The sequence below is a fragment of the Nymphalis io genome, chromosome 24 (assembly GCF_905147045.1).
Source record: "Nymphalis io chromosome 24, ilAglIoxx1.1, whole genome shotgun sequence".
Classification (NCBI taxonomy): Eukaryota; Metazoa; Arthropoda; class Insecta; order Lepidoptera; family Nymphalidae; genus Nymphalis; species Nymphalis io.
Genome location: NC_065911.1, coordinates 3,737,224 through 3,764,244, shown reverse-complemented (window position 1 = coordinate 3,764,244; position 27,021 = coordinate 3,737,224). Strand labels below are relative to the sequence as shown.

Sequence of the window (27,021 nt, the reverse complement as noted above, 5' to 3'; positions counted from 1 at the left end):
AGCAACTCCCTCGTCTTATTCTCATTCATTAACATCGTTCAGACAATTATACTACATTGCTGGTAATGGGGCTCTCCCAATATGTTCTGAGGCTTTCTCTCAAGTTATTTACAAATTAATCTCAAGTTCAAATCAAGTTCAATTAAATATATAATAAATATATAGTATAAGTATTAATATTAATATTAAAAAAATATTCTTTCTTAATATTAATGCGAGAAAATGGTATGTGTGAAAAAGAAAATCCTGTCGTATCGATCATCCTGCTATGCTATGTTGTGTGGTCCAATCCGTGGTCTGCACTCTAGGACTCCTCTGCTTTAAAGACCATCGTTCCTTTAACATATTGTTCATATAAACTGTCATTTCAGGTATTCCCTCATTCTCATAATCCGATGGGACGGCAATCCGACACGGCCGGAAAGAGTTTAGGCGAACGATTAACGGCTTTAATTACTTTCCGAGGCAAGGGAATGTACACACTTCCAACTTCTATACTCCGGGCTGGTATTGAGACTGTTATTGGCCTGACCTGGGGTTTGAACCCGGAACCTCGGAATCTGCGGTCTAAGTCCAACGAGGCGAAGGATGGAATTTTAATTAAGTTATAGATAAAATATAAAAAGTTATAGTTACAACTTATTAATAAAGCCTTTGGAGCTTTAATATCGACAAAGCTTAATTCAAACTTAATCGGCTCTACAAAATTGGGGCATTACAGAAGAGCTCTATTGTATTATATTTTACAAAGCAACCTGTGTTGTGGATAATACCGCAAGTGATTCCACTGCTGGACAAAATCTATCTATCTATATATAGTAAAAAAATACTTACAATTTAATAAATATACATAACTTATTACAGAAGATGTAACACATTTCATAGAAGGTTTAAGTATATAATATTTTTACATACGTATCTGCGCTTCGTAGTTAGTTTTAAATTTTCCTATTATCGTGACATGTGCGCATTTCATGATCTTATATATATTTGTTCAGAATAAAAACCCGCTAATGTTAAGAAATACTTGTAATTTTTTATCTATTCGTAAAACTAATGTAATATATTATTATCAGCATTATATGATATCGTCAAAGGTTAATAGGTCAAGCCAGTTACCTTCTTAGAAATATTGCGTAAGTAGGCGTAGTTGTTATACGATCATTACAGTTAAAACACGTCTTGAACAATTAAACAAAATGAGAAGTGTATACTGTTTATGTATTATTGTGAATCTACTATTGCTTACTAGCGATGGTGATGCAGGATTAGCCAAAGGAATAATCAGCTCAATTCACGATACAGCTCACAAGGTCCTCGATGATATCCATCATGCATTAAATTTTAAAGAAGATCCAAAAAAGGGAACAGCTGGTGTAGTTACCGTTGCTGATAATAAAACTAACGATGACAATAAGTTCGTTGCAACATCTACTGCGGCTTATAACGATAAAGAATTAAATAAGGAAGTAACCGGTTTTGTTAAAACTAAGGAAGAAGATGACACCAAATTGAATTTTGTATCGAATCCAACAACTGAAGCTACAGTGAATTTTACTTCTACCGTTAAAGAGGGACGAGAACATCTCTTGGGTGGGTGTTCTACAGGCTACTTCAGAACCGAAGATGGCAGATGCAAATGTGTTTTTGGGCAAAAGTGTAAGTACAATATTGGTTGAAATGTATGTTGAACAATATTGATTATACCGATTGATATAACATTATATGGTTTTATTTTAATTAACATAATTTTAATAGGTGTTGAATTGAAATATATATATATATATATATATATATATTAGACCTACTTCGATATATAGATATCGAAGTAGGTCTAATAATTATATTCAAATACAGTAAAAACTGTTTTATCGAGACAATTAATCTAACTTTCAGTACGTGCGAACACTGCCTGTTCACTATCACTACTGAAGAAACAGTGGAGACTTGGACAGTTGATATATAAATATAATTACAAAATTCCGTTTAGAAAATACAAGGATTTGTAACTAATTTAGAGACATAAAGGCGTAAAGCTAATGAACCATTTGCAAGTAACGGTTTAACAATTGTTTGTTGTAATATTAATACAAAATAATATATAAAAACAATGCTAGTTAATATATAATATGTTCCTTCTTATCTTAAAAATAATTTGTCTTTGTAATTTTATGAAGACACAGTGAAATTCAATTCATTTTAATATAATTAGATTCCTGGATCCATACAACAGCTTTCTAAAAGAAATAAAAGACAAGCGCTAATTTAAAACCACCGTTTGTTAAACATTTAATTGGTGGACAGAAAGGTAATGTAATTAATTTATTATTGGCGCGACTTATGATTTGTTGAATGTATTCAAATGTGTTATTTGGAATTTTAAGATTCAAGAAATGTATGATTTTGTGTTCTATATTCCATAAAAAGACCAATTCGAGGTTTTTATATCATCAGTTTCACTTCTGGGTGCTAAATATATTTATATTATGGGGACATTTTGTAACGATACAAATAGCGAAGTATATATTTAAGGTTTCGATGTAAGCCGCCGGTATTAATGTCGGTCGTGATTCCTATCGCTATATGTCCTAGTCTGTGGCTCTTGCAACGTCGATACAAAATCTCATGAGGACCGGTAACGTGTATGCAAAATTTCACAAGAATCTATTGAATAGTTAAGACGTGAAAAAGTAACATCGAAAGTTACTTTCGCAATTATAATAATAATTTAAATAAAGTATATGCGAATACTACAATTCTCATATTTTTATAAATAAAAAAATAATTGCTTAACTAAGATTGGAATGGGTAACTTCTTACTATTTTCTTTATTTTAAATGTTATGTGCGTCAGTTTAAGCAAATAATACGTTTATAAACCAAAAATAGGACGTATTCCGTTTCGTTCTGATTTCCGTTTGTTATATTATTGTGTCTTAATACATGGGCGACAGAGATTTGCTAATAATAATAATTAATAATTAGTTACAAAAAACGTTTTATTTTGTAGGAAACTGCGTTTTCTTCATGAAAGACATCTGTATAAATAAACTCCAAAAGCAAAACCTTAACCTAAATACATAATTAGAGCCGTTTCTTAGATAGACGACATAAATATATATTTACATAAGAATTGCTCATTTAGTATTGTAAGATTGTTACATCCCTAGGCGACATCTAAACTATTACTCTAATGACGTTAATAAGCGTCTAATATACATTAATTTAGTTACATCTTAATCGGATGAACGATGCGTGAACGCAAAAACAAGCACTTATTTTTGTAAACGGTGTGACCAATTACTATTAATTTAAAATTTCTCATCGCCTGGTATAAATCATTGATCACACCGGACATGATAAGAGAGTCCCAGGCCCATAGGCTAACAAAAACTCCAAGGCCAACAGCGACGAAAAAACGAACATTCCGGAACAAATTTCTTGAATGAAAACGGCAACGTAAACGGAAAAAAGGGCTTAAAGGCAGGGCTCTGCAATCTTTTAAACTAGCAATTTAAAACAGGTATATGCTTAAGATATGACGTCACCAGACATACTACAAAACGGTAGACGATATCCGTCTTATTGAAAAACTCATTATTTCGGTCAGTTCAGTGCTTTCAGTTTTGCATTTACGAAATGAATAAAAAAGAAGAAAAAAAACTCTTCCTTTGTTGAAAAATTAAAATTTATTTTTAAAAGACGCTTAAATGCAACTTAAGAAGCTATTTAACACAAGAAATGTCTGTAATACGTAGAATAATTATTAGAAATTCAAAATTCAACCTTATTTCTTGGCAATAAAGTGTAATTGCTATTAGCAAAGAATTAATAGTTTCAGTAAAGCAAACATGACCTTTAGGTAACAGTGGGCGTTCAATTCGAAAATGTCAACTCGGAAATGTTATTTAAAAACGATATACAGAATTGGTTTATTTAGACGTTAAAAGTGGTCATACAAAGATTTTAAACGACACATGAGCAAATAGTCGATGAAGTTATTATCGGAACCTTGGAAGTAAAATTAATGTGGATATAAGTATGTAAGTAGAAGAGATTTGTATTATAAATAAAGATACGACTAATTGTTCGCAGTATCTAGTATAGAAAAGTAAATAGAAAATTTCATGAATCATATAAAGGGTTTGTTTATGATTAATCCTCGTGCCATTTTCTCAAACTATATAAAGATTATACTCATTTCTAAGGTGTATATTTTTAAGTTTGCTTAAATCTAATTTTAAAAAAATTAGATAAGTCTTAGGTATTATATAAGTATATTAAAAATGAGCAGTTCGTTTTCTTATAAGATATATAAATAAATTTCTATATTATTTGTATTGTATCAATATCCGGCATCCATCTTGAGTCAAGCACCTGCCTTTCAACTTGAAATCAGCGTTTCATTTTCCTCTTCTTTAGTTTACTCCTCTGTTATTCCTTTCAACTGACTTTGTTACGTCACTTGGTTACGTCATGGGTGACACCATGTCGTTATGGCACTCATGACGTAGGGTAGACCTGGATTCGGATATTGATTTCATAAGTAAGTTTTGATTTTTGGTCAAACACTCTTTTGTTGACTGTGTGGTAACAAATACCAGTTAACTCGTACTATTGGTGCTTTAGTACTTACTGCTTCTGGGAGACCAAAATCACCCCGCGTTGGAGCAGCGTAGTGGAGTAAGTTCTAAAACTTCTCCTCAAAAAGAAGTACCCCAGTGGTACTTTTACTTTTTTTACTTTATCTTCTCCACCATGATAGAAACGTATTACAAAATGAGTTTTAAAGTATCGAATATAATGTCAAAGGCAGAGCAAAGAGAAGCTACTTAAAACAACCGTACCCTCAAGAACCTTGACTGGTCTTTTGTTCGTCTGAAGGCGCACTTAACACTTGCATCCTGCCGTCTAATGAAAACTTTGCGTTGTTAAGCGATAAAATTGTATATCTTTCTAGCCTTGCTTAAATATTTTTATATTTAATTATTTTTTTACTTTAACTTAAGTTTCACAGTAAAACGTATATTATCATTATTAATGGACAAGTTATATTATTTTGACTATATTTATTTATTTGGACCTCCAACAACCGATTACAGGAGAACACACCATTCCCAAACAATTACAAAATATACAAATTAAATATTTAAATAAAAAACAAAAACAGCAACAAAAGGTAGTTATGTTAGCTCAAAGCATGAAGACAATAGAAGTAAATGCTTAATCAGCTGAATGTAAGTCATTGTGTCATTCCATGCTTTGGGATCATGTGTCTTGGGAAACGATTTGTAAAAAAAGGAAGAACATTCGACTAAAGCATAAACCTCTCTGGGTCGTGTCAATTTTAATTATAATTAAATATTTTAAAATTCAAATATATCTTTTGTTTAAGTCTGTCTTGCTGCCAGTAACTACTTCAATTTTTAAACAAATTAACAGTTTATACTAAAAGAAACATTACATTTTTTCATGAACGATGGGAGCCTGTCACAACCAATGTCCTGTGTTACTGTGTTTCTTACACAATAATTATATTCTCGCGATATTCGCGATATTGGAGCATTCCAGATAATAAAAATAATCGGTGTTTGTATTTATTGATTTATTTTACTCTTTATTCTGTTACAGTAACATACAATTTATTTAAGTTAGATAACAGAATTCTAAACAAGAATTTAATAGTGCTTATAATAAACTACTCGAATAAAAACTATTTTGATTTTGATTAAGAAATTAGAACAATTGTTTTGTATGTATGTAAATAAGCTTTAAAACCTTTTTAGGCTTTTATTGAGTAATTTTTAGATAAATCTGTCCGTCTATCTATCTATCTCACCTTAGAAATATGATAGTCTCAAAAATAATTCGTATCGACTGCGCTAAATTATTTATACTATTTATATTATTATACTAATTTTGTTAATATCTTAAAAAACACACACATTTTTAAAACCGCCAATTTAAATTATTTTTATCAATATATTTGAGTTAGCTTAATAGATACAATTTTTAATATTATCGTACTGATACAGAGTACTAAAAAACTTTGTTTTGGTTAATTTTAATTATGTTTGAAACCTTGTCAGTCTGTGTGTTTATGGTAATTCTATATATTAATTACCTATTGACGGGCCGGTTGGTGTGGTTGTTACATACCTTTCACGCCGAAGGTTGTGAGTTCGATTCCCACCCAGGACAGACATTTGTGTGCATGATCATGTCTATTTGTCCTAAGTCTGGGTGTAATTACAAAAGAAAAGTACTATACGTAGTATATCAGTTGTCTGGTTTCCATAGTACAAGCTTTGCTTAGTTTGGGATCAGATGGCCGTGTGTGATTATTGTCCCAGGATATTATTTATTTGTTAAGTATTGTAATGTTAAAATGTTTTTTTCGTTCGTTCTCATTTTACGCCTTATCTCTTAATTTATATTTCCATGTAAGTGTATCTTTAGACCAACGCAATTATAAATCTTATTAATTGCATAGCGAAAGAAAAAGTATACTTGAAATTATACTTCGAAGTTCATTGATATTATGTCATGATATTAACTTTTAGTGGACGATAACCTTTATTCATAGCGAGCCTCAGTAATTGTCTGCTTTGTGAAGCGTCTCTTTCTATTTCCTGCACATCCTATTCAAGAGCAACCAGTTTTCTTATTCAGACGCGACGCTTTATTTTCCTGGTTAAAGATTGTTCTAGAAAAATTAAGAATAATTTTAAGTTTTTCTAAGCCTTATACAAATGAAACAATTGTTATTCCTTCATTTTATAAAAAAATATACTTTTATTTTTTTATAGTAATAATAATATCCAGGGACATTTTTCACACACGGCCATCTGATTAAGCTTGTACAGAGCTTGTACTACGGAAACCAAACAACTGATATACTACATATACTATTTTTTTTTTATAAATACATACTGATATAGATAATTACACCCTTTTTAACGCTGGAAAAACGTGTTACGCGTTTCCCCCACAGTGGGGGCGTATGTGGGGCACGCCGGTGTCCACGGCGCCAAGTGCGCCCCGGACAAACCAGCGGTACCCTTTCCGTCTTAACATGGACGCCACGGGATCGCTTTCGCATGCTACCGTGAAATAGATAATTATACCCAGACTCAGGACAAACAGACATGGTCATGCACACAAATATCTGCCCTGGGTGGGAATCGAACCCACAACCTTCAGCGTGAAAGGCAAGCATCCACCAACCACGCCAACCGGCTCGTCAATATAATAATCATTTTTTTTAAGGTTAGATTTGTACAGTTCAAACTAATAATTATCTTCAACAAAGTTCTTTTAGACATGATTTACTGAATTATCATACATACACAGGATACTAATAATTTTGTTTTGTGTGTGTTGAATTTGAATTGGGAACCTTGTCTATCTATGTCTGGCAATTCGATATCTAAACCATATAAGAAAAATGACCTTAGCAGAACGTACCTGTCAACTTTCATAGGTAACACTTTTGCAGTATTCCTTATTAGATAATAATAATAAAATGAATTTATTTACTTAAAACGCGTCATATAAAGTAATAGAAGAGATTTTTAAGACATACTATCTTAAGGTATATTTAACTGTTTAGTCTGTTTTTTATATTTAATATAATATGTAGGCTAACTGGCAAATGGAATCCCTAACGGTAAATGACCACAATCAGCCTTACACATTGGTATTGTAAGAAATTTTAACTATGCCATACGTAATTACAGGCACAAGGGACATAACATCTTAGTTCACAAGGTTGGTGGCGCATTGGCGATGTAAACGATGGTTAACATTTCTTACAATGCCAATGTCTATGGACGTTGGTGACCACTTACCATCAGGTGACCCATATGCTACCGTCCACCTAGATATGAAATTAAAAAAAAAACTCTTTCGTCGTCAATGCGTCACCAACCTTAGGAACTAAGATGTTATGACCCTAAAACGTCACACTTGCACAATCGCCCTTTAATGAACACAACAATACCAAGTATGTAGAGGCGGTACAATACGTGATGAATAGGTACCCAAGCAAGCACAATCCCTACACCAAGTAAATTCTTTCGATACTAAATACTGACAATTAAAATATAAATTCAAACATACAACGAGTCGTTTGAAATTATAACAATACAAAAGCAACTCAATGTATTAAAAAAATTAGTAAACTGTAACTTCAGTTAGACTAGCAACTAGTGTTACATTATATTAATAAAAAATGTTATTAAATCGAATGGAATGTTCACGAAATTTAGACTAACTCATTCGTTCACTCAATTAGTGATGACTGATTTCCGCATACCGATTTAGAAAAACGCTCATCTGTTATTTGTAATTGTAATTACACTGCAACACGGGCGTTAAAAATAAATTGTATCTGTTCAGGTGGGTAACGCGTATTTAGATTATCATTCAAATCATTCACTCGTTCTTTTCGTCTTTTCATAATGGATAATCCGTATCGCCCCGTTTTTCTAGTAGTTAGATATACGAGTACGGCCGCAGAGAGTTTTAAGATTTTTTAAATATCTTATGAGACTTGCTGCCTTTGGCGAAATCAGTCAGGTAATTCTTTAAAATGACGATTCAAAAATTGCTAAAGTCTATTTGTATAAGGAATATTTTCATTGATTGTATCTTTGGTCTAATTGGTTGAAGATCTTGAAGCTATCATTCCCAGGTCCTGCCATAAAAAATCACTCACACAAAAATGTGCGTCACATCATTATTTTATCTGAGGACATTGTTATTAAAAAAATCAATCGAACATGCGACCTTATTAACACAAATTAAATATATGAAATTTCAGCAGTACTGTCCCGGATTCAAACTCGCAATCTCCGTATACAATTGCCATGTTTTAAACCACTGCTCAACTCAATTCTTTGATAAATATAATGTTCTATTTAAAGGCTATCAGCGAAAGTTCGTGATTAAATATCAAAACTTGACATACATAACGAGGAAAAAAAAATAACATCTGTTTCGTCCACTAAATGCATGCGTTATCAATTAGTGACGTCATATCATCATCGCAAACACAAGTAATGAGTTATATAATTATATACATATATTGGGATTACGTATAGCAGCAACTCCCTCGTCTTATTCTCATTCATTAACATCGTTCAGACAATTGCAATACATTGCTGGTAATGGGGCTCTCCCAATATGTTCTGAGGCTATCTCTCAAGTTATTTACAAATTAATCTCAAGTTCAAATCAAGTTCAATTAAATATATAGTAAATATATAGTATAAGTATTAATATTAACATTAAAAAAATATTCTTTCTTAATATTAATGCGAGAAAATCGTATGTGTGAAAAAGAAAATCCTGTCGTATCGATCATCCTGCTATGCTATGTTGTGTGGTCCAATCCGTGGTCTGCACTCTAGGACTCCTCTGCTTCAAAGACTATCGTTCCTTTAACATATTGTTCATGTACACTGTCATTTCAGGTATTCCCTCATTCTCATAATCCGATGGGACGGCAATCCGACACGACCGGAAAGAGTTTAGGCGAACGATTAACGGCTTTAATTACTTTCCGAGGCAAGGGAATGTACACACTTCCAACTTCTATACTCCGGGCTGGTATTGAGACTATTATTGGCCTGACCTGGGGTTTGAACCCGGAACCTCGGAATCTGCGGTCTAAGTCCAACGAAAAAATGGAATTTTAATTAAGGTTATAGATAAAATATAAAAAGTTATAGTTACAACTTATTAATAAAGCCTTTGGAGCTTTAATATCGACAAAGCTCAATTCAAACTTAATCGGCTCTACAAAATGGGGGCATTACAGAAGAGCTCTATTGTGTTATATTTTACAAAGCATCCACAAAAGTGATTCCACTGCTGGAAAAAATCAATGTACTTATTACAGAAGATGAAACACGTTTCGTAGAATGTTTAAGTATATAATATTTTTACATACGTAGTTGCACTTCGTAGTTACACTTTAAATTTTCCTATTATCGTGACATGTGCGCATTTCATGATTTTATATATATTTGTTCAGAATAAAAACCCGCTAATGTTAAGAAATACTTGTAATTTTTTATCTATTCGTAAAACTAATGTAATATATTATTATCAGCATTATATGATATCGTCAAAGGTTAATAGATCAAGCCTGTTACCTTCTTAGAAATATTGCGTAAGTAGGCGTAGTTGTTATACGATCATTACAGTTAAAACACGTCTTGAACAATTAAACAAAATGAGAAGTGTATACTGTTTATGTATTGTTGTGAATCTACTATTGCTTACTAGCGATGGTGATGCAGGATTAGCCAAAGGAATAATCAGCTCAATTCACGATACAGCTCACAAGGTCCTCGATGATATCCATCATGCATTAAATTTTAAAGAAGATCCAAAAAAGGGAACAGCTGGTGTAGTTACCGTTGCTGATAATAAAACTAACGATGACAATAAGTTCGTTGCAACATCTACTGCGGCTTATATCGATAAAGAATTAAATAAGGAAGTAACCGGTTTTGTTATAACTAAGGAAGAAGATGACACCAAATTGAATTTTGTATCGAATCCAACAACTGAAGCTACAGTGAATTTTACTTCTATCGTTAAAGAGGAACGATCAGATTTCGTTGGTGGGTGTTCTACAGGCTACTCCAGAACCGAAGATGGCAGATGCAAATGTGTTTTTGGGCAAAAGTGTAAGTACAATATTGGTTGAAATGTATGTTGAACAATATTGATTATACCGATTGATATAACATTATATGGTTTTATTTTAATTAACATAATTTTAATAGGTGTTGAATTGAATAATATACATATATATTAGACTTACTTCGATATATAGATATCGAAGTAGGTCTAATAATTATATTCAAATACAGTAAAAACTGTTTTATCGAGACAATTAATCTAACTTTCAGTACGTGCGAACACTGCCTGTTCACTATCACTACTGAAGAAACAGTGGTGACTTGGACAGTTGATATATAAATATAATTACAAAATTCCGTTTAGAAAATACAAGGATTTGTAACTAATTTAGAGACATAAAGGCGTAAAGCTAACGAACTATTTGCAAGTAACGGTATAACAATTATTTGTTGTAATATTAATACAAAATAATACATAAAAACAATGCTAGTTAATATATAATATGTTCCTTCTTATCTTAAAAATAATTTGTCTTTGTAATTTTATGAAGACACAGTGCAATACAATTCATTTTAATATATTTAGATTCCTGGATCCATACAACAGCTTATTAAAAACCGAATAACTATATTATTATAATAACTATATTATTGTGTCTTAATACATGGGCGACAGAGATTTGCTAATAATAATAATTAATAATTAGTTACAAAAAACGTTTTATTTTGTAGGAAACTGCGTTTTCTTCAGGAAAGACATCTGTATAAATAAACTCCAAAAGAAAAACCTTAACCTAAATACATAATTAGAGCCGTTTCTTATATACACGGCATAAATATGTATTTATATAAGAATCGCTCATTTAGTATTATATAAAATTGTAAATTAAATACTTAAGGAATGTCACTGATTCCCAATGTGCGAATTTTATATACTATCAATGAATAAGTATTAGATTTTTATTAAATTAATTCAATAATGTATGCTAAATGAAATTAACATAGGTTTAAAGTCATTGTAAATAAAAAATAGCCTCTTATGGGACCTTTAAAATCGCCATAATACCAGATTAAATTACCTATTAACCACCGGTTCAAAATATATATTCTACCAAGAACCGACAAGAAACTCGGATGTCACACTATTTCAAATAAAATACATAGTCAAGTATATTCGATTACAATGTATATATCATGAATGAAAATCAACTAATACGAACTTCACGTTTTTCTAATAATGATAATATAATAATCACTGTATATAATTTTTTTTCATATAAGATTTGAATATATTCTTAGGTCATGTATAAAAATAATTCTAAATAACACAATTGCAGCCTCCTAGTTAGTTACTTTGAATAAACAATAGTTCTGTTCATTTTATATGAAAAGTCTTTAAATACTATATAACAATATTTATTATTAATTTATATTTAAATTCTTAGACTTTCTCATTTTCAAAGCATGGTGTGCTTTTTAATCCGTGCAGTGACGAAGAAAGAATACATTTCACTGCCCCTCTCTTTCCCATGGGTGTCGTAAGAGGCGACTAAGGGATATCTGAGCGACCATCTGCTCATCTGGTGGTAGGATGCTAACATCCGCCTGGCTTGTTACCACCGTACGCATGGTGAAAAACTCGTGAAGTGGCTTGCAGCCGCGTTTCGAGGTCAGCCAGCGTACAGTCAGTGCCCGAGCGAGTATTGCCGCGATGGGTGTTGGTCCAGTGGAGACGGCTGTTGAACCAATGCCGGGGGAAACTGTACTGACCTGCCGGACAGGGAGACCTGAAGAAACGGCTGTTCCGTGGCATAGTACAGAGGCCCAGGGGGGGGAGCGTGCCTAACCAGCTCGCGAGGCTGCCCCACCAGGCCACGCATAATCTCGGGGTGGACCGTCGTGCCGGTTGGTGACCGGAAGGTGGGGTCCCGGCGGCCACTTCCGGGGGGGTTCGGGGGCCCTTCCGTCCGGCGGATCAGTATATTTTCCCTTTTGGCAACCATTTGGGAAAACACGCCTCCATACTTTGCCCATCCCTATCGTGGCAATACGTCGCTCGCTTCACGTCTCTTTTCCTTATTTTTCCAAATGGTAGCGCAACTAAAAAATAACAGTCGTTCAGCGGTGCACACCACGACCATACCCACGCTGTTTGAGGTCGAGTTCTCTAAAATCCGAGGACTCCACGCTAACCTCAACGCTGTCCACCGCCATCTCGAGACAGCACGGCCAGCAATGTTGTTTCTCATGGAGACGCAAATACTCCGCCCTGCCGACACCAGCTACCTTAACTATCCCGGCTACATGCTTGAAGAATCTTTTAAAGCGAAAGCCGGAGTATGCTTGTTCGTCAGGGCGGATGTTTGTTGTCACCGATTGCGCTGCTTGGAGGACCCCTCCTTCTCCATGTTGGTGATACGTGTGGACCTGGTTCGTCAGAGTCGAGTCTACGTGTGCCTCTATAGATCCCACAATGGTGACTTGGAGACAAGCCGATTATTTGACCATCTTAGTCGGGTGGCAGATGCTGCGCAAGAGCAGTTTCCTAAAGCGGAATTGGTGTTTTTGGGGGATTTTAATGCTCACCATGAATCATGGTTGAAATCCCTCAAAACTGACCATGCTGGAAGAACTGCTCATGCTTTTGCTCTCACACACGACTTGACCCAACTGGTTGATCAGCCCACCAGGATCCCAGACATTGATGGGCAAGCGCCTTCTCTACTGGATCTTCTGCTGACTTCTCACCCGGTGGAATATCAGGTTGTGGTTCAAGCTCCACTTGGTTGTTCGGATCACGGCCTTATATCTACCAAAGTGCCACAGGCCAAGCTGCCGCCATCAGCGGTATGCAAACGTCGCGTTTGGCACTATAAGTCGGCAGATTGGGACGGTATGCGCGATTACTATGCGTCAGTCCCTTGGAAGGAACGTTGCTTCAGTGGGAATGACCCGACAGCTAGTGCCGCTGCTGTTGCTGATGAGATCATGTTAGGAATGGAATACTACATTCCTAGCTCAGATCTCATCAATAGGGGTACGCGTAACCGTTGGTTCACTCGTGAATGTGCCGACGCTGTATCATCTAAGCAGGCGGCATATCGCACGTGGATCAACGGCTGCATTAGCGGGGCATCTAACATTGACTCACTGAAAGCAAACTACAATAAAAATTCCAAGTCCTGTAGGAAGGCATACACGAGAGCGGATGCACAGCGCATTGTACAGATTGGTCATGACCTTATTTCGCATCCTAGGGGTTTCCCGTAGCTTCTGGCGTCTGACCAAGTCTGTGCAAAACTATTTCTGCCAACCTTCGCTGCCACCGCTCAGAAATCCGGACGGATCGCTAGCTCACAGTCCGCAGGAGAAAGCCGACCTCCTGGCTAATCTCTTTGCCGACAACTCTGTGATCGATGATTGTAGTGCGCAGCCACCAACAATACCTTCATGTGGCCACACGATGCCTGACATCAAAATCAGGCAACGTGATGTGCGTGCGGAGCTGCATACGGAAAGCTAGCGGTCCCGATGGAATACCAGCCATTGTGCTGAAGAAGTGCGCGGCGGAGCTGTCTCCTGTGTTAACGCGCCTGTTCCAACTTTCTCTCTCTTCGGGATGTCTGCCTGCTCAGCTATGCACCTGGATTGCCAGCTTCCTACACAAGCGAAGCCTTCGTGTTTTAGTAGATGGTTGCGCTTCACAATTCTATTTAGTGAATGCTGGGGTCCCCCAGGGATCTGTGATATCTCCCACACTCTTTCTTTTGCATATCAATGATATGCTCTCTCTTGGGAACATACATTGCTATGCAGATGATAGTACAGTGCATGGTGGATACCACGGACGCGCAGTGGCTGGGCGGGCGGAAACTGAGGAGAGGCGGGAGAATATTGTCATTGAACTCGATAGGACGTTAGAGCTCATCGCCAAATGGGGTTCTGATAATCTTGTTGAGTTTAATGCCAAGAAAACACAGGTATGCGCTCTCACAGCGAAAAAGTCACCATTTACCCTCATCCCTCCCTCTGTGGCACACCGCTGATGATACAAAGCAAAATCGCCATGCTGGGGATGGACGTTCGCTGCGACCTTAGTCCAAGGGATTACATCGAGGCTATTATAAAAACAGCTTCACGGAAACTCGGAGTTCTGAACAAGGTGCGGCGTTTTTTCATGCCACAACAACTGTGCCTGTTATACAAAACACAGGTACGGTCTTGCGTTGAATATTGCTCGCACCTTTGGGATGGCTCCGCTAAGTACCTACTGGAGGCCTTGGACCGGTTGCAGTGACGCGCAGTACGCATTATTGGCGACGTAAAGGTCACAAACACCCTTGAACCTTTACAATTGCGTCTCGAGATAGCAGCACTGAGCGCTTTTTATCGACTGTATCACGGCGAGTGCTCTGAGGAATTATTCTCTCTAATTCCTGCTTCCCCCTTCCTTCTTAACTCCACGCGAGCTGGTTCTCGATATCACCGCCTAACTGTGACATCAATTCAATCGCGCACAAAGAAATTTGGCAACTCCTTTCTTTGTCGCACTACCAAAAAATGGAATTCCTTACCAGCTCACGTGTTCCCCTCCTCTTACAACCCGGGTTCCTTCAAACGAGGCGTGAAGAGGCATCTTGCGGGCCGGCAAGGCGGGGACAGCTAGTACAGAACATTCTTCCCGACTGTACGGCCAGTACCGTTTTTCCCGTCTGTACTAGCCGTCGTTGCTTTTGGACTCTACTACCACTTACCATCAGGTGGAGTAGAGTCATTTGCCATCCCGGGGCATATAAAAAAAAAAGATAAATATTTAAAAAAAAAGTGTAACATGTCCGAAACAAATTCGTGATATATGTTATAAAAAATCTACCAAATTAATAAAATATAAATATAATTAAAACTCCTACTCTACAATACACCAGTAATTTAAATTTATCAAATAAATTATACCGGTAATTTTAGTTTATAAATAATCAAGAACGAAATCAATATTAGATTTATGAATGAACATGTAGTTACCATTACTTAATCAGAATAATTGTTATTGAAACATTGGTTAAACAGGGCAACCCTGGACTGCGTTAAGTCAACAATTTAATTTTAGCCAGTCAAAATTGATGCATGAATACAGATTTGAACCATTACGAAAACGATATGAATTAATCAGATTAACTTTATGCTAATAAATTCATTTTTATCATTTGAAAAAGGAATACTAATTAAAAAAATATATTACTCATTTTCACACCAGAACCGTTTAACTCTCATCATCAGTGTTAGCAATATATTTATGATGTATACACGGATTTGACTGCCTCGTTGGTCTAGTGGTTATAAGGCCGCAGATCCGGAGGTCCTGGGCTCAAAACGCAGGTCGAAAGGTTATTAGGTTTTCTGTCGAAGATTCTCAGTAGCAGCCCGGAGCCTGGAAGATAAAATTTTATTTTTATAGAATAGGAAGGCGGACGAGCATATGGGCCACCTGATGGTAAGTGGTCACCAACGCCCATAGACATTGGCATTGTAAGAAATGTTAACCATCGCTTACATCACCAATGCGCCACCAACCATGGGAACTAAGATGTTATGTCCCTTGTGCCTGTAATTATTCTGGCTCACTCACCTTCAAACCGGAACACAGCAATACCAAGTACTGCTGTTTTGCGGTAGAATATCTGATGAGTTGGTGGTACCTACTCAGACGAGCTTGCACAAAGCTCTACCGTACCGTAATACAGTGTGCCAATAATTACAGGCACATGGGACATACTAGTTTTCAAGTAATGGCCCATTTGCTCGTCGGCCTAATTACTCTGTAAAAGAAAAACTTAAATCTCACGTATGTATTTTTGTTTTCCACTACTTAAAACTTATTTATAGTAATAAATAAAATCGAAATGACTGTCGGTGATTACAAAATAACTTCCTCTTTTTAAGTTAATATTGGCTATTGGTGAATTACTAAAAAGAAAAAAAAAATTTTTTTCATTTAAACTGTCGCTGCTACCTGATAATTTGAAGACTTTTATGTATATATTTCTAAGAGGCCTTATTTACGTTTAAATAGCAGACAAACATATTAAAAGATTTTCGTCACAAGCCGAGTTCCATACTGTTTATTCATAAACCGTAACCGTAACAGCCTGTGAATGTCCCACTGCTGGGCTAAAGGCCTCCTCTCCTCTTTTTGAGGAGAAGGTTTGGAGCTTATTCCACCACGCTGCTCCAATGCGGGTTGGTGGAATACACATGTGGCCGTACAGTCGGGAAGAATGTTCTGTACTAGCTGTCCCCGCCTTGCCGGCCCGCAAGATGCCTCTTCACGCCTCGTTTGAAGGAACCCGGGTTGTAAGAGGAGGGGAACACGTGAGCTGGTAAGGAATTCCATTTTTTGGTAGTGCGACAAAGAAAGGAGTTGCCAAATTTCTTTGTTTATTCATAACAATACTACATAAATTATCTACATCTCTAATGTTTAAACTTTTTAATAATTCAAACTCGCCAAATATCTTCGGGAAAAAACTTTCGAATACACCGCCATATGTGTGTAATATTACGAAAACACAATCATATATCCAAAAGTTTTCCATAAACTAGCGAAATCTAATAAACGAAAAAATATTTCCATCATTAATTTTGTCAACCCTAGCCTATATTGCATACATTTCATAAATCATCATATTAAAAATAGTAACAACAATTTTATGATACTACATGACATTTAAAAGAATATCTATCTCGTTATAAAATATCTGAAACAAAGCTGTTGGCAGCCCTGCGCTGTATTCGATCAACAATGTTAATTTTAGCCAGTTGAAATCGCGATGCTCATGATAACGTACCACTTTCAAACTAACGTCTTCCAACTAAATCTCTGTGCTGATTTCTTGAGTGAAAACCGTGCTGTTTGCTTTCTGAAATTAAACACTGTGGTCGCCGCGTCGGTTAGAAAGTAACCATGCATAATACTCCTTATAAATATAATAAATTATTCTAATGATTCAGTTAGTGATTGTGTTTTGTTTCGTTGATCTGTGGTTCGTTTTGGATTTGCGTGCCGAAATCATTTCATTCTATTAAGGTAATATTTATTTTTATTAAAAGTAAATTTTATACTCTATATTTTTTAAATAGAATAAAAAAATATTCTATTTAACTATTTTAGATTTATTAAATTTATGTCAAAATATTATTATATAAATAAAAAATTAACTGACATATCAACAAACTGCTCATACGGGTTTCTTTTACACACTAAGGGACAATTTTCAAAAATTTAACTCCAAAGGTCGTTCAGTTTTTAAAGGAGCTTTTTTAATTGGTTTTTAACAATTTTGAATTAAGACGCGAGCGAAGCAGCGTAAAGCGCTTGTTTATTCTAAAATTATTTTGGACAACATTCATATTTAAAAAATAGAAAAAAATTACGGGTTCCAGATTAAAACACATACATGACTTAAGATGAATATAATTTCTAATAGCCACATGTTTTAGTATAAATGTGAATGTTTTGGAAAAAGGGAAAGAAATCTGAGTAAAGAATATTAAAGTTTACAAGCTTGTCTTGGAAAGGCATATTGCATTTTAATTTTTGCAACCATTGCAATTTCATTATGTAAACAAATTCTGTAAACTTTAATTGAAGTGCGTAATCCAATAATTAAACTACGAATTATTTTGGTGCAGTATAACAAAATCGAAACTCACCGCAAAACGATCATGAAATCTGAAATCGTGATATGCGACATCAACTGCAATAATTATAATATCAAAAGGTTTTATGCGTCAAAATAGCGTATCACACTAAAAGTCGATTTACTACATTTCACGATGAAATAAAACTTTTTTTAGTTTTTTAATCTTATTTTATTTAAATCATTATTTCTAGATTATTTAATTTTATTTTGTATTTATTTAAATTAGAGTGAGAACTTTACGTATATATATATATATATATATATATATATATATATATATATATATATATATATATATATATATAAACTTTATATATATATATAAACGTTTATATATATATATTTAATCAAATACGCTCAGTTTATCTAAATGTACATTTTCATGTCGTCTAGATTACAATTCTAGATAAAGCATTAATCGTTTCTAAAAACAAACTCGTTTGTATAAATGATCAACTTGCATGGAATTGACGTACGCATTGAAGGAATTCGATATCAGATTTGACATATCGTCACGTTTGTTGACGAATGGAAAAGTACGATAACAATTGTTTATTTTTAAGCGACCAACCGTTCTATATAATTTCTACAAAAGTAATTAGAGTATTATCCTATGAATTGACAAATTTCTACCTTGAAAAATAAGTTTTTATTCGTTTGCCTGTTGATTTTCAATGATATATATACAGTATGAGAAATATGTGTTGGCCGGCCAGAAGCCGAGCTTTATAAGATGTTTACGATTGTACACCGCGTTATTCTAATAGCACAATGTGTAGCCTAAGCTGCAATCCGCAATCCTCAATCAATCAATCACACACACATTCATACCTATCACTTTATATATATTCATTCAAAAATATACAAGCTTATAAATTTGTCTTAATGCTCGATTACTAGTTATTATTCTTATCACTAATAATTTTACATAATTTTTCTTTGACTGACTACGTTGTTACAAAACGGTTTTTAGTTAAACAGCTAATATATCTACCAAATAGTTTTATATAATAAACATTACACGTAATAATAAATATATGAGCCTTGTATTTTTTATAATACAGATAGGCGGACAGGCAAAAGGGCCACCTGATGGTAAGTGGTCACCTCCGCCCATAGACATTGGCGCCATAATAAATATTAGCCTTTATATCATCAATACGCCACTAACTTTAGGAACTAAGATGTCATATCCCTTGTGCCTGAAGGCTTACACATAGGAACTAAGATGTTATGTCCTTGTATTAAATGTTTTAGTAAGCTTTTCTCTGACCACCGATGACAGAATATATCCGTAAAAATATAGTTGTTGCTGGAAGATAAATATATTCAAGCGATAAGTGTCTTTTGTATTTTGTTATCTAATAAAAACTATATCACATATTTAGTACGTATAATTCTTATCTTAGGGCTTTAGGGTGATCTGTAGGGCTTAAGTGTGTAGATTATTCCGGCATGCTGCTCAAGTGCAGGTTGATGGATACACGTGTGTCAAAATTTCTACTTGCATATGAAGATTTCCTCGCGATATTTTCCTTTACTGTTGAACAACAGATGCTCACATGTCAGGAAGACGAGCTCAACTCTGTGGTGCTTAGTTCGAAGCCGCAATCTTCGATTACAATATACGTGTGCCATCACCGATTTTTTGAATTCTTAGACTTGAACGTTACATTCGTACTAACGACAAAATAAAATATATATTACATATTACAAAACATTTTTTGGTGACTTACGATTAGTATATTCAGTAGCAGCATAGAAACTTTTTTGAGCGGTAAAATTTCTTTCTCGATTCAAAAGCAATCTTAAGCCTTGTGAATAATACCGTGAAAAATATTATAAAAAAAAGTTTTATCATTTAAATATCATTAAGCTGTTCGCTGTTAATAAAAAATAATTATTTTGAGATTCATTAAAACCATAAACTTTTTTATCGTACATGTTATCATAAGATTTTTTTTATTTCATTTGCTTTTCGAGAATGTTGCACTTGCCTTGGTCAAGATCTGACTTGGAGCTTGGCGCTATCTCTGAAAACTGCACAAGTAAGAAGTATACACACACCATCAATGCCGCCAACCATAATATCTATGATATTATGCACTTTTGTCTATAATATTATAGTATTTAAAAAATAAAATAATGAGCCCGATGTATAACATTTTATTACTCAGAACACAATTTAAAATAATTCTTTCTAAAAACAATATACTTTTAAATAATGACCCCGTTACAATTACTATATATATAATTATATATTGACACATGAGGAAACCTGTATTATATACAACTGAGGACGAGACGAACAAAACTTTTTGAACAAAAATTAAGCACATGAAAACATATTTGAACCCGCGGATAAACTTCCATTTAACCCGTCCTCGGAGTGAATTGAGTTTTGGTATACACTTGAATTTTTTAAATGTTTTTCACATGTATTGCAATAAATAATTATAATTATTACACTAACAATTACTACACTATACTATTATATTATAACAACAGCATCAGAGCTTCTTACCTTCAGAGCTCTTCATCATTAAGTTTAGGTTAATTTTTATACCAAACTCAGTAGTTTATATTCAGCTCTATACAAATTATATTGAACAAAAAGTGTCAATCATTTTATTACCTACAACTTTCGTGAGAAATATTTTCCTCTAATAAACAATATTTATCGCAATACACGCGAAAAACATTGAAAAATAAATCGTATACAAAAACTCACATCGATCGGAGGTATGGGCTGAACGGAAGTACACTAGAACCCACAATCATCGCTTATTATTGGCGTGTTCAGACCATTGGGCTATCTTGGTTCTTCCACACAGTACACAAGCCTTAGACATTAAAATAATTACAAAGTCCAGATATATCTGTTTCAGACAGCCGGGCAGTGTTTTGTTTGATATCACTCGAACTCGAAGAAGTTTCCTAAGCAGGGATGTGCAATGCTGATATTGCTCGATACCAGCCGGCCCTTCGAACACCACGCTCATTACCCGTAATACATATTTATTTTGCATGTTTATTATATGTATAATGTATATATATATTCGTCCAATATACACCAGCTCAGCCATACATTGTCTGGAAGGGATCGCTTAATAGCAATAAAGCATTATGTACAATATTATTATCGTATTGTTCGTTATTACTGTCATGTATTGGTATATAATAAAGTGTATTATTGTTATTTTAATATAATTTTATGTATATATATTCATGTATATTAACACTGCTATCAAGTCATTATATACAAATAACTGTCTGACTTTTTTTATAGAATAGGAAGGTGGACGAGCATATGGGTCACCTGATGGTAAGTGGTCACCAATCATCACCATCGCTTACATCACCAATGCGCCACCAACCTTGGGAACTAAGATATTATGTCCCTTGTGCCTGTAATTACACTGGCTTACTCACCCTTCAAACCGGAATACAACAATACCAAGTACTGCTGTTTTGCGGTAGAATATCTGATGAGTGGGTAGTACCTACCCAGACGAGCTTGCACAAAGCTCTACCACCAGTAGACTAACATATCAACGCAGAGCTTAAGCTACTGTAGCTTATATCGTGAAAATTTTCATACGGGCTCCTTAAACACAGTAGGTTAGCACTGAGGATCAATCTTAGAAATGTAACTTCTAAGATTTATAAAGGGGGTGAAAGTTTCAACGAAAAACTGTCATTTTTGAATAAAGAACTGTGGAAATTGGTATTTAGTATTTCTGAATTACGAGGCGAGCGAAAGCGCGGGTAAAGTGCTAGTTAATTTATATTTCTTTGGTTGTATCTTAAATAATATATTAAGAACGATCTTTTATATAAAATCAGAAAGACGAATATTATTAGTGTCAGTATATTTCACTAAGGTACATTATATATACGATTCATATTAAAAATATATATTGAAGCACGAGCAGGGTAAACCCGTATTAATCAATACGGGTTTACCCGTATTGATTAATATTATTCTATATATTATTCTACCGCAAAACAGCAATACTTGATATTGTTGTGTTCCGGTTTGAAGGGTGAGTGAGCCAGTGTAATTACAGGCACAAGGGACATAAAATCTTAGTTCCCAAGGTTGGTGGCGCATTGGATATGTAAGCGATGGTTGACATTTCTTACAATGCCAATGTCTAAGAGCGTTGGTGACCACTTACCATCAGGTGGCCCATATGCTCGTCCGCCTTCCTATTCTATAAAAAAAAAAAAAAATAACGTTTAGTTTAAACGTTAGCTGCATATAAATTCACTGCATATAAATTCACTTATTTACTTTTTACTTTATAAAAAAAAATTAATTATTTATTCAGAATGTTTAAAGGAAATATAAAAAAAAATTGCATCGTCCAAGTCACAATAACTTAAAGGTCATTTTAAATTTCTCCAATATTCATTTTTGTAGTTTTATTTTATAAAAGAAAAAAAAATCATTTTATTATATAACGTTGCTCTCTGGGTACGTACCATCCGTAAATGAATAACATATTATTACGATATTAAAAAAAAACACAAAATGCCCCCTAACTTATAAATATATTTTAATTTCTACTCATAATGATATAGGTTATTGAGATAAATATTGGATAATTATATTTACAAGTAATCTAAGCCACCTTTAAAGATTTTATAGCGCACCGAGAAGAGCGTGTAAACGACGCGCGGAAGATATCTGAAATTTTGCTGGCTTAGGGCGTGCTCTTATATTATTTGCGATTAATTTAACTAATTATATTTTCGTCGCTTCATTCGAAGATACAATTAACCAGGTAGTCCTTTTATCCTAAAGGCACTGTCCGCACGTTTAGAGAATCGATTTACAATCGATAATTCAACCTCCTTTTTAATATATACTTATTCTATTGAACTGTCACTTGTCACTTCATTCTTCAGGCAATGTTCGCACGTTCCTAGCAATATTAGTGAAAAAATATTATTTTTAATATGCCTAAAAAGAAAAAGACTAATAAATTCGACGATGTTGGCGTAAACTCCAAAAACTTGAAGTAAAATAACGCCAACGCAATAGGACTTTGTACTCGACATCAGACTCCGACCAATCCTGTTAGTTGCTATTTAAATTATTATACAATTATGACATATTATTCAGCTATAATTGCATAGTAATCAGTTATAATAACATTAAAAATGTTAGATAATCACGCCTGGAGGTTGACCGTGTATCATCACAAAGCCAAATGTTTATCCCTAGAGGTTAACCGTGAGTTAACACGTGGGTATATAGTGATCATCAAAAAATCGCATTATTTCGAGTGACAACTCATTTATATTATAGTGTTAAGTACATAATGCTGGGAGGTTAATGGCTGCGCTTCACAATTCTATGTAGCGAATGATCCCTGGGGACCCCCAGGGATCTGTGCTATGTCCCACACTCTTTCTTTTGCATATCAATGATATGCTCTCTCTTGGGAACATACATTGCTATGCATACGATAGTACAGTGCATGGTGGATACCACGGACGCGCAGTGGCTGGGCGAGCGGAAATTGAGGAGAGGCGGAAGGATCTTGTCATTGAACTCGATAGGGCGTTAGAGCTCATCGCCAAATGGGGCTCTGATAATCTTGTTGAGTTTAATGCCAAGAAAACACAGGTATGCGCTCTCACAGCGAAAAAGTCAACATTTTCCCCTCTTCCCTCCCTCTGTGGTACTCCGTTGGTGATGCAAAGCAAAATCGCCATGCTGGGGATTGATGTTCACTGCGACCTTAGTCCAAGAGATTACATCGAGGCTGTTATAAAAACAGCTTCACGGAAACTCGGAGTTCTGAACAAGGTGCGGCGTTTTTTCACGTCACAACAACTGTGCCTGCTGTACAAAACACAGGTACGGTCTTTCGTGGAATATTGCTCGCACCTTTGGGATGGCTCCGCTAAGTACCTACTGGAGGCCTTGGACCGGTTGCAGCGACGTGCCGTACGCATTATTGGCGACGTAAAGGTCATAAACACCCTTGAACCTTTAGAATTGCGTCGCGAGATAGCAGCACTGAGCGCTTTCTATCGACTGTATCACGGCGAGTGCTCTGAGGAATTATTCTCTCTAATTCCTGCTTCCCCCTTTCTTCTTAAGTCCACGCGTGCTGGTTCTCGATGTCACCGTCTAACTGTGACATCAATTCCATCGCGTACAAAGAAATTTGGCAACTCCTTTCTTTGTCGCACTTCCAAAAAATGGAATTCCTTACCAGCTCACGTGTTCCCCTCCTCTTACAACCCGGGTTCCTTCAAACGACTCTACTACCACTTACCATCAGGTGGAGTCATTTGCCCTCCCGGCGAATGTAAAAAAAAAGAGGTGGATCGTGTATCCTCACGAAAGCAAAATATGTTGCTTCTTTCATACCTACAAGCCATGTGATGCCGGGAGGTGGATCGTGTATCCTCACGAAGGCTATTTTTAGGCTCTTACGATGATTTATGATACGAATTATTTTTATTTATTGTAACAATTCACGTTGTCTTGTTTTTTTAGACAACAATAATGGCGAGCCTAACGAAGAATCATGGGAGGCTGGTAGTCACGTTGACACCATCGATTACCATGAGGATAATGTCGAGTGCAGTGAAGAACCAACTTCTTTGCTAGCTACTGAAACGACTGCTCCCGAGCTTGATCCGGACACGCTCTACGCCTTAGGAGAGATTACTGAAGAGGTTTCAAAATTTAGGCCTAACATACATGAAAAACTCTCGCGTCTTTGGTTTCCTATATTAAAAAATTGCCTAAATAAAGAAAATAAAGAAAATCTTGTAAAAGACTACAAATTATCGAAAAACTGTCCGTTACTGTAGGCACCAATATTAATTTTGGCGGCCGTGGCTGAGGTTACCCGTAATCGGGATAAGAAAATAGAAGAAGTTCAGCAATAGCTAGGCCAGGGAATAGCTGCGCTTAATAAAGGCTTAGAACTAGTATTAGATGACGGCAAAGATAGACTTCGAGCTATTAAATCTCTATGCGACAGTTGTCGTATATTATTCGATTTAAAATATAATGCAAGATGTGGAACGCGACGATATGCTTTTCGGAAATAAACTTTCCGAAAAGTTAACAGCTTCAAAAGCTATTGAAAAGAAAGGCCTTCAAATAAAAAAGCCCCATTCAAACCCAAAAACATTGTCTATGTACACTCTTGTACATTTTCAAGCATCGACGAGCTGCTTACGTCAGCCGGGAAATTGAACAGTTCCTCCTCATTTTTTTGTCGAGCAGGGAGGGGGGCGAAGAAGGCTAAGAAACTAAGGTGGTCCAGCAAATCGGAGATCTCAATTTATGGGCCCTACATACACAACAGTAGCCGCCCACGCAGAGCAATCAGTCAAGTGCGATGGATCAGCAATAATGGTACATGCAGAAAGAATCCAACACTTTTTTAACTGTTGGCTTCACGTTACTCATAATACAGAAATACTCAAGTGGGACTCAGATGGTTATGCAATACCGTTTACTAAAATCCTAGACAAATTTCAATTCCAAAGAACTTGTTTTCTGGTAATGATCGGGCTGACCTATTACAATCAATTAATAAAATACTAAATCTATGCGCTGTATTTCCATGTAAGTAGATCTAAAATGATTTTTGCTCTAGTATATTTTTAGCTCTTAAGCCCAATGAATCAAAAAGATTTATTCTAAGAATCAAATCTTTGTTACATTTATTGATACCATACATTTTAAAATCGAAGACCATAGAACTGCAGCCAAATTAGTACCTAAAGCTGGTTTCATGGCAAATATAGACTTAAGAAGCCTATTTATTAATGCATCGTAAATACCTACGTTTTCAATTTGATGGGATTTAATTTTTATGAATTTAACGCCATGCCACATATAGCTTGTATGTACATACATATATATGTAGCATCTAGAGTTTTTACGAAAATAATGAAAGGAGTCATAAACTATTTACGTAACAAGGGCTATAAATTACTTATATATCTTGATGATATATTATTTATAGGAAATACCAAGACAATGTCAACAGTTGCTTCAGTATCTTGGTTTTGTTATCAATTTGGCAAAAGCAATCTTGAGCCAGTACAGGTTGTAAGTTCTTAAGTTTTGTTTATGACACGGTAAAAATTACATTAAGTTTACCAAATGAAAAAAGTTTAGGAATTTTGCATTTAGTCAATAAATTTATTTTATTGCCAAAATGTTCCATTAGAGAACTATCACAGTTTATCGGAGTACTTAATGCTTCTTATCCAACAGTCAAAGATGGTTAGTTATAAACAATAATCCTCGAATGCTAGAAATATTTAGCACTTAAATTCTATAAAATTTTTGAAACAAAACTAAACTAAATGATACGATTTTAAAGTTGGAATTACTTACTGATACTTCTAAAACATTGGGGGAGGCCTTTGTCCAGCAGTGGACGTCTTTCGGCAGGTGATGACTTCTAAAACACGTTGGGGAGTTTTTTGCAGCAGGAAAAGAGCAAACGGTGGATGGAAAGCTGAGGAATCATCCTTTCACATTAATCGTTTAGAATTATTAGTTTGCCTAGAATTGAAATGTTTTGCTAGCTAACATTCTAATTACTCGATAGTGTAAGAGTGGATAATATAACAGCCAGTAATCGCATGGGAGGGATTCGGTTACCCCATTTAAAT

At 35.1% G+C, this 27,021-nt stretch overlaps 2 protein-coding genes across 4 annotated transcripts in view; both read left to right on the top strand.

Annotated features, from left to right (window-relative positions):
• LOC126777865 (uncharacterized) overlaps window positions 1-27,021 on the top strand; it is a 99,743-nt gene that overhangs the window by 5,736 nt on the left and 66,986 nt on the right. Inside the window, exon 2 of one of the 2 annotated variants that reach the window (XM_050501114.1) lies at window positions 21,243-21,361. In XM_050501114.1, the coding sequence (XP_050357071.1) occupies window positions 21,302-21,361 (60 nt within the window). In that variant the 5' untranslated portion in view covers window positions 21,243-21,301. Of the gene's footprint in view, window positions 1-17,459; window positions 17,739-21,242; window positions 21,362-27,021 lie in introns of those variants that run through there. The other variant, XM_050501115.1, reaches the window with a different exon arrangement.
• On the top strand, window positions 1,146-25,933 carry LOC126777918 (uncharacterized). Of its 2 annotated transcripts, XM_050501230.1 has the most exons (3): window positions 1,146-1,313; window positions 10,354-10,699; window positions 24,875-25,933. In XM_050501230.1, exons 1-3 carry the CDS (start codon window positions 1,200-1,202, stop codon window positions 25,192-25,194), a joined length of 780 nt encoding a protein of 259 aa, XP_050357187.1. In that variant the 5' UTR covers window positions 1,146-1,199; the 3' UTR covers window positions 25,195-25,933. The 2 variants fall into 2 exon arrangements, with proteins under 2 accessions (XP_050357187.1, XP_050357186.1); XM_050501229.1 differs by lacking the exon at window positions 1,146-1,313 and having other exon boundaries at window positions 10,178-10,699; window positions 24,875-25,931.